Source organism: Ranitomeya variabilis, chromosome 8 (assembly GCF_051348905.1).
Source record: "Ranitomeya variabilis isolate aRanVar5 chromosome 8, aRanVar5.hap1, whole genome shotgun sequence".
NCBI lineage: Eukaryota > Metazoa > Chordata > Amphibia > Anura > Dendrobatidae > Ranitomeya > Ranitomeya variabilis.
The window spans coordinates 167,509,037-167,523,688 of NC_135239.1; the positions used below are offsets into that span (position 1 = coordinate 167,509,037).

The 14,652-nt window shown below is 41.7% G+C and overlaps 1 protein-coding gene across 3 annotated transcripts in view; it reads left to right on the top strand.

Moving 5' to 3' along the window:
- Positions 1 to 14,652, top strand: part of CACNA1I (calcium voltage-gated channel subunit alpha1 I) — a 566,555-nt gene that overhangs the window by 392,633 nt on the left and 159,270 nt on the right. For 2 of the 3 annotated variants that reach the window (XM_077277427.1, XM_077277430.1), the window contains exons 20-23: positions 4,133 to 4,259; positions 4,558 to 4,683; positions 4,764 to 4,853; positions 6,431 to 6,650. In XM_077277427.1, coding sequence (XP_077133542.1) covers positions 4,133 to 4,259; positions 4,558 to 4,683; positions 4,764 to 4,853; positions 6,431 to 6,650 — 563 coding nt within the window. The remainder of the gene's footprint in view (positions 1 to 4,132; positions 4,260 to 4,557; positions 4,684 to 4,763; positions 4,854 to 6,430; positions 6,651 to 14,652) is intronic. The other variant, XM_077277429.1, reaches the window with a different exon arrangement.

The window sequence follows — 14,652 nt, forward strand, 5'->3', positions numbered from 1 at the left end:
TGATAGGGCTTTATCTTGCATTTGTGGATTGCACGGCAAACTGAGTTCACAGGCAATGGTTTTTGGAAGTTTTGCTGACACATATCGTGCCAGTATTTAATGCAGTGCCACCTGAGGGACTTAGATCCTGTACACCCATTATTGACCGTTGGACTTGTCCCCTTGTCATGGATTTCTCCAGAATCTCAAATCTTTTGATGATATGTCCTGTAGGTGATGGGATATTCAAAGTTTTTGTAATATTATGTTAAGGAAGATTTAGCTGAAACTGTTTTACAATGTTTAGACACAGATATTCACAGATTGGTGAACCTCTGACCATGTTTGCTTCTGAAAGGCTCTGCCTCTCTAACATGCTCTTTTTAAACACAGATATGTGACTCAGTTGAAAATTGCACTAGTTTTTCATTAGTACCACTTACCCTTCCAGTCTTTTGATAACAAACCAAACTGAATACAACCAGGGTATATTTAATTAGAAAACCAAACAAGAAAAACAACCCTTAAAAAATACCTTTATTTATACTTTTAAAATTACATCGCTAAAAAAGTCAAATATGTAAACTAACACCAAAAGAGAATAGGGCTGGGTGTTGGTGGGCCGGTGCAGTGGACCAAAAAAGACCAAGGGGGAGAAAAAAAGGATGACAAATTCCTCATGAGACCCTAATAAGATCCTAAATGACCTGTGCCCTACCTACCAGTGGAGGTTGGCACCCTAACACACGATGTGGCGCCCCCACTCCGCGTCGACTGTCCCTTATGTCCCTACACCGCCCTAGCCACTACCCAGACCCAAATCCCTCCACACCATGCACACAGAAAAACCAGATCTAGCTGAGTGATCTTAACCTTAAAAAGTTTTCTGCCTAGACAATGGGCCAGAAAAAAGGTTTGCCAATCAAATGCTGCTCTAGTTATTTTTAGGAATGTGTCAACCAAGTGTGGACCACATCTGCATATATTTATGCTCAAAAAGGTGATAATGCAAAAAAAGAAGAAATATAAGCCAGGGTATTCTATAGATTGATAGTGTCTGTTGACTGTAATATAATATGTATACAGACAAACAAGTTATTCAGCACTTGTACACTCCCTGTACTTCAGGTCTACATATGTAATGGATTGACACAGACTAAGGGTACTGTCACACAGTGGCACTTTTGTCGCTACGACGGTACGATCCGTGACGTTCCAGCAATATCCATACGATATCGCAGTGTCTGACACGCAGCAGCGATCAGGGACCCTGCTGAGAATCGTACGTCGTAGCAGATCGTTTGGAACTTTCTTTCGTCGCTGGATCTCCTGCTGTCATTGCTGGATCGGTGTGTGTGACACCGATCCAACGATGCGTTCGCTTGTAACCAGGGTAAACATCGGGTTACTAAGCACAGGGCCGCGCTTAGTAACCCGATGTTTACCCTGGTTACCATCGTAAAAGTAAAAAAAAAAAAACGTACATACTCACATTCCGGTGTCCGTCAGGTCCCTTGCAGTCTGCTTCCCGCTCTGACTGACTGCCGCCCGGAATGTAAGAGCAGAGCACAGCGGTGACGTCACCGCTGTGATCTGCTTTCACTTTACGGCCGGCACTCAGAGCGGGAAGCAGACTGCGAGGGCCCTGACGGACACCGGAATGTGAGTATGTACTGTTTGTTTTTTTTTACTTTTACGATGGTAACCAGGGTAAACATCGGGTTACTAAGCGTGGCCCTGCGCTTAGTAACCCGATGTTTACCCTGGTTACCCGGGGCCTTCGGCATCGTTGGTCGCTGGAGAGCTGTCTGTGTGACAGCTCCCCAGGGACCACACAACGACTTTCCAACGATCACGGCCAGGTCGTATCGCTGGTCGTGATCGTTGGAAAGTTGCAGAGTGTGACAGTACCCTAATATACCTCAGCGACCAGTAGCTTGACCTAGCATGCTAAAAAATAGTTAACACCTTGTTCCTTTCTCAATGGAACATAGTACACCAAGGTGCTTTTTTGCTAAACACCATAAATATGTCATAATATAAATTAGACAGCAGCATGCTAGGAACACCATAATAGGTAAACTTATCTGGGTAAAAACAGCATTCTTTGTCCCAGTGTCCTTGTCCCAACGCGTTTCACCCCCTCCAAGTATAAGGGCTCATCAGGGGACCATAAGTTGGAGTAAACCATAATGGCGAAAATAGTGTGACACACTGTAACATCGTGTGTTAGGGTGCCAACCTCCACTGGTAGGTAGGGCACAGGTCATTTAGGATCTTATTAGGGTCTCATGAGGAATTTGTCATCCTTTTTTTCTCCCCCTTGGTCTTTTTTGGTCCACTGCACCGGCCCACCAACACCCAACCCTATTCTCTTTTGGTGTTAGTTTACATATTTGACTTTTTTATCGATGTAATTTTAAAAGTATAAATAAAGATATTTTTAAAGGGCAGTCTTTTGATAACCCTGTCCCAACTTTTTTTTAGATGTGTTGCAGCCATCAATTCCTAAATTTAATTTTAAAAGTTAATTTTTTTCGAAGGAAATACAAAAAATTCCATTGTTCACCTGTTCTGTGATCTATGTTCTGCTGTGAAATATGGCTATAAGAGATTTCCAAATCATTGCAGCCTTTTATTCTTTACATGTAACTAATGATTAGAGGGCACCACCAATATAAAAAGGGATCAACTGCTACATATTTATATATATATTTTTATTTTATTTTTATTTTTTTTTAAAGAAAATATGTATATACTGGTGATCACATAAAAATAATTTTATCGTATCAATAACAAGACAAGCTGCAAAAATAATTAAAAACATTTTAAAAATGGCTATAATGTAACAGAAACCGACCTAGTCTGTATAAGACATACAGTAGGTCCACCCAACCTGTGGTTTACGAATGTCTCAACCAGCATAGCATAAGATGTATTACATGAAGTGCTAAGAATATAATTAGAAAGATTCTGGCTTTGCAGATAATAATACATACATGGAAAAACATAGGGTCATACAAAGGTAACTGATCAGTGGTCACTGATTACTTTCCTCCTTTGCTGCTGGCTTCATAAGCTACTGTACTAAACTTCCTTGGACATTGGTATTTTTTTCTGTGGGTATTCCATGCTAGAAGGGCCAAACGCAATTGACGATTGGAAAACAAAAGTATGTTGTAAGTACAATAGATACCTATTTTAGTGTACAGTACTTTTGCAATTTGGGCAAAGTGGGCATAGTTTACACATAGCTGCTTAATTCCTAAGACACACAAGAGTCCAGTGAATAGCTCCCCTCTGGAATATCCCTGACGATCTCAGCTTTATTTACATGTCTTTTCCAACTTGTGTATCAGGAGAGAGCTGTCAATCAGGCAGATTGGATGAGCAGAAGCTGAAAGGGTGAAACCCAGAGGACACTTCTTCCTGTGGTGTCAAACTCAGGTACCACAGGGAGCGGTGTCAGAGTTCACGTACTGCAAGTGTGGCTTCAGGCACAAGGTACCACCAGAGTGGTGTCAGGACTCAGAGCTACACAAAGATGAAATAAAGGAAAAGGTTCAGACTAAATACAGGGTCTTGGCAACTCACTAGTTGCACAAAACAATAGAATGGAGAACATTATTCAGGTGCCTCCCTACTGGGGAACATGCCTTAAATACTTAATGCATTTTCCAAAAATGATTCAGGTGCCTCCCTACTGGGGAACATGCCTTAAATACTTAATGCATTTTCCAAAGTGTGCACTCTGCTTCTTTAATAACCGGCAAGCACATGCACTAGACGCCCTGCCGGGAGAAGTGTGCGGCATGCACAGAGCAGGAGGAAATACAGTAAGGAACAAGGACACCGATATGTCCAGGGCGGTGAGTATGTCGGCATCCCTGCTGAAAAGAGGGAGAAAGACCAGACAGGGACGCCAGCATTGCGATACACTTTGGTTAGAGCACATAATTCTTTTAACAGATACCTTTTAAGTGTAAACCAAAGTCTAGTCAAAAGATTTATTCTACATTCAGGTTACAGATATAAAAGTTTAAATTAAAAATATATTATATCATTAGTAGTATTATTATTAGTAATATTATAATCCAAGGGACAGGAATGAAGATAACTATTCTCTGTTTCTTATATTTTTCTTTTTAATCAGGGTAATAAGCCGGGCTCCAGGGTTGAAACTCGTCGTAGAAACCCTAATATCTTCTCTAAAACCAATTGGAAACATTGTCCTGATCTGTTGTGCCTTCTTTATAATATTTGGGATCCTCGGGGTACAGGTACAATCACTTGTTATATTACATTATCATCCATCTATAAAGATCTCTTAATTTCTTAGATAAAATCTGTTGGCAATTTACTAAGCGTGCCTTCATATTTTCTAGCGGAGCATTGTTTAAAGGATAAAATACAGCTAATGTGGAACAGAAACGCCACGTGAACAGAAATATATAGATATAAATGCTAGTCTAACTCCCAATTTTGGGATGCCACATTGCCAAAATGTATTACATTTGCGGCTGTATATCATCTTTAATTTCTATAAATATACTGTATATTTCTTTTTGCTGTCTTTAGCTTTTTAAGGGAAAATTTTTCTACTGCCTTGGAATAGATGTTCGAAATGTCACGAACAGGTCAGATTGTGAAGCTGCCAATTATAAATGGGTGCATCACAAGTACAACTTTGATAACCTTGGACAGGTAATACCTAAAAAAACAAGGTTGTGCTGCATTGCCACTTCTATAGTCTATCCTTACTTAACTACCTTTTTCTGTTTTAGGCCTTAATGTCACTGTTTGTTTTGGCATCTAAAGACGGATGGGTTAATATCATGTACAATGGACTAGATGCAGTCTCTGTGGACCAACAGGTATAAAACCTCAACACTGCCATCAATTCGATTAGTTTAACTTAAAAAAAAATTTAGATCCAGGATATAATAGAAGTAATTTCAGAGTGCTAGAAACCACATCTAAACTAAGAGGTGATTTTTTGGGGGAAATGGTAAAGCATTATGTTATGCTACATACTGTACATATCTTTCCAAAGCCAAAGTGATAGTTTTCTTTGTCTAGTCCACTTGTATGATCAATATTTGGGTTGAAAACATGCTAAACGATAAGATTTTCCCAGCCACCTACTAAAATAAAAAAATTCAACTAATTGAGTAGATTTTTCAGCACATCGACTTAAAGGAATTGTCCACTACTCGGACGAAACCTTCTCAATTTGTATGTTTGCCCCTATTAAAATAATAACACTTATACTCACCTACAGGGCCAGCACCATTCCAGCGGAATCTGCTCTCCTGGTGATCGCGTGACATTCTTATGCCACACAATCACTGTGGCCGCTTCATTCTACCTGCCTTCTATGCGTAGCAGCTCTCACTTCCTCCGGATGTGATTTGTTCAAAGTGGGGACCGTAAAGTTGTTGGCCGCAGTAATTGTGTGACGTTACAAGAGAGAGAGTCAACACCGTTGGAATGGCGTCAAGCACCAAAGTTGAGTATAAGTGCTATTATTTTAAAGCTGCCAAACATACGAATTTTCTTAAAAATTATACCTAGAATGCTGCAAAATATTAAAATCCATAATACTTATCCTCTACTGCTCCTTTTCCAACACTTTCTAGGTCCCCCACTAGTTCCTGCTCAGTTCATATGAGCACTGCGACTAATCATTGGCCACAACAGTGAGCAACGAATCCTTGTAACAGCCAGCAATCGATTACAGTGGTCAATACTATATGTGTAACATATATATTATACATAAAAATAACACTACTAGTTAAAACAATCTACATTTTTCCAGCTTTTATTTATGAGACACCAGCAAGTCAATATATAAATTTAGTTGACCACCTTAGATCCCCTTCCAGGTCTTATATATTCCTTATCCCAAAACTAAAAATAATATTTAAGCTGATGTATTACTAGCAATTTTTATCTTGAGGCAATGTTAAATTTGGAGCACAGTTTTTGTTTTTATTTTCTTGCACCCTAAAACTGTATCTGCTTTTGCAGCTGCCTCTTGGCATTGAGCGCTGCCCCTACTTACTGTTAATTGGATTACTGTTCTCTTCTTGCTTTGTTATTCCCAGTTGAATTGATTTCCTGCTATATGGCCTGCTGTTTACATGCTTGTAGGACTTTCTGAAATATTTCACAATCACTTTACCTTCATTTCCATTTAGAGGGTGATTATTTAAAAAGAATAAAACTGGAACAGATTTAGAAACTTGTGCTTCTTCGCTGCTAGCGTTAGCCCATCTTGAGTTTATATTTGCAGCTGTTCTTAGAATTCGAATGTGCCGTTAAGATGCCGAATTGCATTCACAAATCACTGAAGGCTTTTGTTTAGTAAACTAAAAAGAAAAGATTTAAAGAAAGAATAATAAAATGGCTGGAAATAGTCCTTAATGGTTTGCCTTTCTTCTTTTTCCAGCCCATTACCAACCACAACCCTTGGATGTTACTCTATTTCATTTCTTTTCTGCTCATTGTTAGTTTCTTTGTGTTAAACATGTTTGTGGGTGTAGTGGTAGAGAACTTCCACAAGTGCCGACAGCATCAAGAAGCAGAAGAGGCTCGAAGACGAGAGGAAAAGCGATTGAGACGTCTGGAAAAAAAACGAAGGAGTAAGAAAAAGCCTAAGTGTTCGGTCGGTTCGTAGGCACTATAACTTCTTCCTATCTTCTTCCTCCTTCCTCCAATGCCACTATTAGTGTTCATGATCTACCATGCACATTTAACTTTCAGTTTGAAGACCCTATTGACCTGAACAAAGGAAGATAATAGACATAGATTGGCCATGTTTAAACAAATAAATGTTGGAGGGTCTATTTATCAAGTAAAAACAATGGCCGGATGTACTCATCCTGTCCTATACTTAGTCTTAAAATGTGCCAGTTGGATCACAGTGGCCAAAGATGGATGAAAAATTTGAGACACCTTAAAGGAAATATGTTTGCAGGTTTTTGAAGGCACCATGATATAGTGGAAGAAAGCCTGATTACAGGAATGTGTCACTTACTGTTTTTTTTTACTGTTTCAATACAATCAGTGTTTTATCAACTGGAGGTGATTACTGCAGGACAACTGGCCTTGTGCCTCCTAGTCCAGCCCTAAGCCTCCAGCACCGATTAGCTGATCTCTGTCACTATGCAATGTACACATAAAACTGTGATGTGGGTGGTACAAGAACTGAGCCCTGCTAGATATGCAGCAGAGAAAAATGCTGCACCCAGTAAACTTAGTGACACATCACTAGGAATCAGGATCTCTGTCTCTAAATCATGCTGCTGTCAGATTATATAGGAATAAACTGCTTCCATTTAAGACACTTCAGCCCAAATTTACAATACCTCTTAGGCTACTTTCACAAATCAGGTTTTCGCTGTCAGGCTAAATCCGGCTAAATTTAAAAAAAAAACGGATCAGGCGAGTGTTGCCGCCGGATCTGTTTTTTTTTCCCTATAGACTTGTATTAGTGCTGGATTGCGCCAGATGACATTGCGTTTCGTCCGTTTTTCCCGGATCCGGAAAATCTGCCGGCTTCTGGCTGTTTGCTAGAATGGAAACCTATGGGAGCCGGAAGGTGCCGGATCCGGAAAATGACGGATTCCGGCGCCGGAGTCTGTTTTTTAAAACTCAGCATGCTCCAATTTTTTTTTTATCCAATAATCTACACTGTGTACAGAATTATTAGGCAAGTTGTATTTTAGAGGATTATTTTTATTATTGATCAACAACTATGTTCTCAATCAACCCAAAAGACTCATAAATATCAAAGCTTAATATTTTTGGAAGTTGGAGTGGTTTTTTTTTTTAGATTTAGCTATCTTAGGAGGATATCTGTTTGTGCAGGTAACTATTACTGTGCAGAATTATTAGGCAACTTAATAAAAAACAAATATATTCCCATCTCCCTTGTTTATTTTCACCAGGTAAATCAATATAACTGCACAAAATATAGAAATAAACATTTCTGACATGCAAAAACAAAATCCAAAAAAAATTAGTGACCAATATAGCCACCTTTCTTTATGATGACACTCAGCAGCCTTCCATCCATAGATTCTGTCAGTTGCTTGATCTGTTTACGATCAACATTGCGTGCAGCAGCCACCACAGCCTCCCAGACACTGTTCCGAGAGGTGGACTGTTCTCCCTCCCTGTAGATCTCACATTTAATGAGGGACCACATGTTCTCTATGGGGTTCAGATCAGGTGAACAAGGGGGCCATGTCATTATTTTTCCTTCTTTGAGACCTTTACTGGCCAGCCACGCTGTGGAGTAGTTGGAGGCATGTGATGGAGCATTGTCCTGCATGAAAATCAGGTTTTTCTTGAACGATACCGACTTCTTCCTGTACCACTGCTTGAAGAAGTTGTCTTCCAGAAACTGGCAGTAGGTCTGGGAGTTGAGCTTCACTCCATCCTCAACCCGAAAAGGTCCCACAAGTTCATCTTTGATGATACCAGCCTATACCAGTACCCCACCTCCACCTTGCTGGCATCTGAGTCGGAGTGGAGCTCTCTGCCCTTTACTGATCCAGCCTCTGGCCCATCCATCTGGCCCATCAAGAGTCACTCTCATTTCATCAGTCCATAAAACCTTTGAAAAGTCAGTGTTAAGATATTTCTTGGCCCAGTCTTGACGTTTTATCTTATGTTTCTTGCTCAAAGGTGGTTGTTTTTCAGCATTCCTTACCTTGGTCATGTCCCTGAGTATCGCACACCTTGTGCTTTTTGATACTCTAGTAACGTTGCAGCTCTGAAATATGGCAAAACTGGTGGCAAATGGCATCTTGGCAACTTCACACTTGATTTTCCTCAATTCATGGGCAGTTATTTTGCGCCTTTTTTGCCCAACACGCTTCTTGCCACCCTGTTGGCTATTGGCCATGAAAAGCTTGATTGTTCGGTGATCACGCTTCAAAAGTTTGGCAATTTCAAGACCTTATATAGGGTGTTGATGTCATTAGACAACACCCCTCCTCATTACAGAGATGCACATCACCTGATTTACTTAATTGGTAGTTGGCTCTCAAGCCTGAACAGCTTGGAGTAGGACAACATGTATAAAAAGTATCATGCAATCAAAATACAACTTGCCTAATAATTCTGCACGCAGTGTAGATATGCTAGCCGGATCCATAAAAAAAAAAACGGATCCGTCGCATCAGTTTTTCACAATCTGCGCCGGATGCGTTTTTTCCTACATTCGCCGGATTGTGCCTGATGCAAAAAACCTGATGTGTGAAAGTAGCTTCAGGTGACATACTTTTGCTGCTTTTTTTCTTTCCAAATTTTACACCAATGTGGTGCACACTGGTACATTTTAAGCCAAATCCTACCCATGAAAACATGCCCCCTTTTCAAGCAAAAATGTTTGACACATCATAAGATAAGGTCTAATACTAAATGCAACGATTTGCACCAAAATGTGGCACAAATCAATTAAAAAGCTGCCCCATTGTGCTTAATGAAGAAAATTCTCTATTAATAATTCTACATGGCCATCTTAATGTTACCTATATTATGGTAATTTTTTTTGGGGGGGACTCTTTAATAAAAAGCAAAGGTATAATTTAAGCTTATCTGCTTGGTGGGATAAGAAAAGGGCTAAATCTGTTATTTTAGTAGTGAGGGAGCAATAAACTATGATTTTTCAGATATTGCAGATCTAAAAATCCACTATATTAAATGGGTTTTCCCACAATTAAAGTTGATTTTACTTAATAGATCTTGAAATAATAAGAATTTCCATAATTGGATGTGTTTAAATAAATTGTTCCTGTGCTGAGATAATCTTATAAAGGTGCCCCTGCTGTGTACTGTGTAATGGCTGTGTCTCACCGTACAGGGACATGGTCTAATCATACCACAGCTCCTGGGCAGGCGAGGAAGCAAAAGAGTATACAGACAGGACAGCAAGGGATCACAGCTGATTCTTTCTGTGAGGTAAAGCATTTCACTGCCTGTTTTTAAGGCAATCTTTTACCTCATAGACAGAATCAGCTGTGATCCCATGCTGTCCTGTCTGTATAGTTTCTTTTTGCTCCCCCCGCCCAGAAGCTGTGGTATGATCAGACCAGGGTCCTGTACGGTCAGACACAGGCAGTACACAGTGCACAGCAGGGGCACATTTATAAGATTATCTCAGCACAGGAACATTTTATTTAAACACATCCAATTGTGGAAATTATAACAATTCAAAGATCAATAGATTAAAACATTGATTAAAATTAACTTTGTTCATGGAAAAAACCCTTTAATCTTAAGAATTGTTTTTTCTTAACCTAGCAGTTAATAATGTATAGTTCTCAAGTTAGCTTTGATATATAGACCCACCATAGGTTTTATACAGTATATGCCAGGTTAAAGGGTTTACACAGATATAGAAAAACATTTTCTTCCAGAAACGGAGTCACACTTGACCATTTGTTGTATCTCGTATGGCAGTTCAGCTCCCCTGAGCTTAGCTGCAATACCGTTTGCATCCTGTGGATAGGCGTGGCACTGTTTTTAAAAGAAAGCTGCCATGTTTTTCTAATTCTGGAGAACCCCTAATGCCGCCTGTCCAAAGGCAACTCCTATTATGCTCTAAGAGCCATTAGAAGACTTTATATATAGAAAAATGACTGTACAAAAACTGCCAAAGACAAAACGGAAATCCCATTACTGTATCTTAGCCCCTCGTCCACTTAAATGTGACCAATAAAAATTGTAAATCATTAAACAGAAGAAAAAGGGGGAGTGAAGAAAGATAGATAAGGGAAGAAGGAGGTGGCTTGTAATCATATGCAAAAATAACTTACTAATTTGCATATTTTTCTGTTGTATTTTGCCCACCCTTTACCCGTAACCGCTTCCTTTCTGGAGGAAATTTGCAAGCAGCTGCAAACTTCCTCTGGCAGTGAATGGGGTTAACTTTCCAAATCCATTGTCATTGTTCATGTGTTTTTCTATTCAGCCATAGTTCACCATGTTTTATTTCATTCATCTGTAGTACTTTTGCATTTGCAAAACACTTTTTATTTTTCAAAACCATACCAAAACTTGGAAGACACTTTCTAGCCCCCAAGGATCTCAAGGTGACTTTCCTCACTGGTTAAAAAAAAAGAAGAGCTGAACTTTATAAACATTGACTGGAGTGATTGAATTCTTTCTGATTATTCCTATCATTTTATACTAAGGCTGCCTCAGGCGCTGACACGTTTTGGGTCAATTTTTTTGACTGTATAACTTTATTGCTTGAAAGCTGATTTTCAGTCTTATGATGGCATGAAATGACTGTGATACACACTTTTGCACTCCGACTTGCTTGACAAGGTGATAGAATGTAATTTATGATGGGACAATATATACGGTCATTACATTTTTTACTAACCAAGTTAAAAGGATAAAAATACATCCTATATATTATAACGTTTCCCCATCTTTGCCACCAATTTAATATTGCTTCAATGTATCTTGAATAAAAAATGAGGCATCTTTGCATGCAGTTTTCAGAAAATAACAAAAATTCAAAATTTTTGATAAAGATTGGCTGTAAAGTTTCGATGTTCTTTATTTTAGCTGCATGTAAACAATGTCAAATGGAAGCATTGCAGATGTGTCCATTCTCTCTAATTCTTCATATAAATAGAAGGAATTAAAATGACCACAATGGTTGCCTAAAATAGATTCAAAACAGCTGGGAGGTTAAATTTGGCATAGCTCGTTTGCCAGCTATCATCAGAATACTGTCAGAAATCCATCAACTAAAAAATATGCTTTCAGGGATAGATTTTGTGGAGCCACTTTGCTCACCAGAATCCATGAGCACCCTGGTTTTCATCTATTCATCCCAATATGGAATCTGACTTTTGATGCAGGGGTCCCTGGGTTGCAGCCACGGAGTAGCTGCTGGCTACTGGAATAAGCTGAGTATGGGTCAGAACTAGAGAGTACAAAACCACAGCCGAAAAATGTACAGTAGCATGTAAAAGTTTGGGCACCTCAGGTGATGTTGAGGCAGCGGGGATGGTATGGCTTCCCACAGGTGAAGCTGGGTCCCCAGAGCTCCCGGTGTATTTGGCAAGGATAGTGTGATGCCAGAAATAATCAGAAGACACGAGGTTGCAGTCTCTTCACCTGTTTACTGGTGATTCACAGCCACAGTCCAGGGTACTGGTAAGAGATGTTGGTAAGGTCCGGTCGGCCTGGAAGTGATTATGGATCCCTTTCTCAGGTAAGGTTAAAAAGCCTTCCTTCTCATTCTGTGAGGCAAGTCCCTTGCTGCCTATGGCAGCACACAAGGTCATCTCTTTCCCTGTCCTAGGACGGTACCCGCATGGTAGGCAATGTTAGCTTTTTTACAGGGGTCTCTAAGATGACTCCGGGCTCTGTATGTTGCTGTACCTTCAGGTGTGGACGCGGAGAGTAGACCTAAAATCTTCTGCCCTCCGGTTCTGCTGTGGGACATACTGTACAGTTCTACACATCCTCAGGCTCTCGGTGCCCGGTTCCTGCACCTCAACATGGAAGAAGCCCAGTCACAGCTCCCTTCCAGCTCTTTAATTCTCCTGTGCTTCTTCCCTCTGGCACGTTCTACAGATGCAACGCTGTCTGCTTCTCTTCTCTGGCCTGGAGTTGCAGCACCACGTGGCTGCACGCCTCTGGTCTGCTGCTCTGTCTGCTTCCTCTCTGCTCTGTCCCTCTGACAGACTGCCTAACTCCTCCTCCAAGCCAGAATATATATATCTAGGGAAGCTTTTTGAAACCGGGTTCAGAGCTCCCCCTTCTGGCCTGGAATCAGAACATGTTGCGTGTATGTGCAGCGCCCCAGAGTCCTGGTCGTTGCAGTACTGTGGCTCCGCCACTATGGGGAGCTATGGTGCGTCTGATGGCACTGAAGGAGTTCATCTGATCAGGTATCACAGACACCAATACATTTCACAGCTGGGCCTCCGGGGGGAGCTAAGGGTGCTATTCATTAGGCCACTCCCCACCATAGTGGGTAAACTGGGGGTCAGGCAGGAAGTTAGATCAGAAAGCTGACTGGGTTGGAACCAGGCAACACCTTGTGGCAGAGGGTGTTGTGGGGGAAGATACAGTAGGGTCTCTGTCAGGGGTGGGATCCTGGCAGAGGCTTGGCAACAAGAAAGAACGTAACGGGACCGTGCCTGCTCCGGGTAGCGGCGGTACCCAAGGAAGGATTAGAAGCGAGATAGATTGTGCTGAGTGAGAAACGAGATCACGCAAAGGAGAAATACCAGTAGGAGTCGTGCTGTAAGACCGAAGCAACATCCTACTGAGGCGCACTACCGGTGGCCGGAACGCCGAGGGAGTATCATAACTTTCAGCTTCAAGCAATACTCCAAACAGCGGCAGGACAGTCAGTCTAAGGCGGGCTGTCTAACTTTAATCACCTATGCAGTCTTGGGGGGCAACTTGTGGAGAGGGGCGACTCTAGGGTCCCGGAAGAGCTCCGAGCCTACCCGTCAAACGGGTGCCGTCCCAACCAGAACACCAGGGAGGGACGGAGGATTAGCAGAACATCATCTAATTGAGTTGTGAGGGAACTTAAGAAACAGACACAACAGTTGTGGGGGACTTTCCGTAAGCACAGCAGGGAAGGACCACAACACATAGCGCTAGTAGGAAGGCACCGATTTCCACCTGTGAAGAGAACTCTGGAGGTGCCATTGGACCGGCCGGACTTGCGCAGCCTGGTGAACCGTATTCCGGACTGAGGACTCAGAGATCTTCAGTAAAGAGGTAAAGAGACTGCAACCTGGTGTCCTCGTTATTTACTGCACTGCACCACTACAGCGTCACTACCATCATTCATATCTATTATTCACTGTGCGCCCCACGGCAGGGTCACGGACCGGGGCCTAGCCGCCGTGACAACCCCAGAGCAGAGACTCACAGGCCCGGTACCGGGTACCCCTCGGCCCTGCGGCAGTGGGGGCGCTACATATGTGCTACCTGTTAAAGGGATCCTCCTCGCTTCCAGGCATGGCATTACCCTCGCCGAAAGGAAGGCAACATCACTGTAACAATCAGCTTCCTGGGGTGTTACACTCCCCCAGTTAAATCCAGTATTCCCGGACTGGGAAAAGAAACAAAAACAATAACAGGTTAGAAATGTGCAATATTTTTGGAAATGCATTTCAACAGGTACATAAGTGTTTATACCCTTTATGTGAGGCTCTTTTCTTTAAACATTGCAAAACATAATTTAAATAGGTGCAAACATTTTAAGCATATCAAAAGTGCAAACATTTTAATACCAGGGTATCCTTGTGCACCAACTGCAATGAACCGGCAGACCCATTCTAAAAGGTCCCACCAGGGTCTCCTCAGCTACTGGGGCAGTTTCCATACCTGTCTCTCTGATTCAGGTCTCCATCTCCGCTTCCGTTGAGTTCAGGATCGCTGGTTGCAGGGTCTGTTGCTGCGGTGTCTTCAGCAGCGTCTCCTCTGCTTCCGCTGGGGCTGTGAGTGCTGGTGGCAGGGTCAGGTGCTGCGCTGTCATCACTCTTTCCAGCAGGGACTCTTTCTATGCACTCACCGCTGCCAGCTAGATCCGCAGGAGTTGTCAGGCCAGCTCCTCCATCTCTGCGCCGAGAAGCTCTGGATCCAATGCTGTCTTCTGGTCCGAGGTTTCTTCTG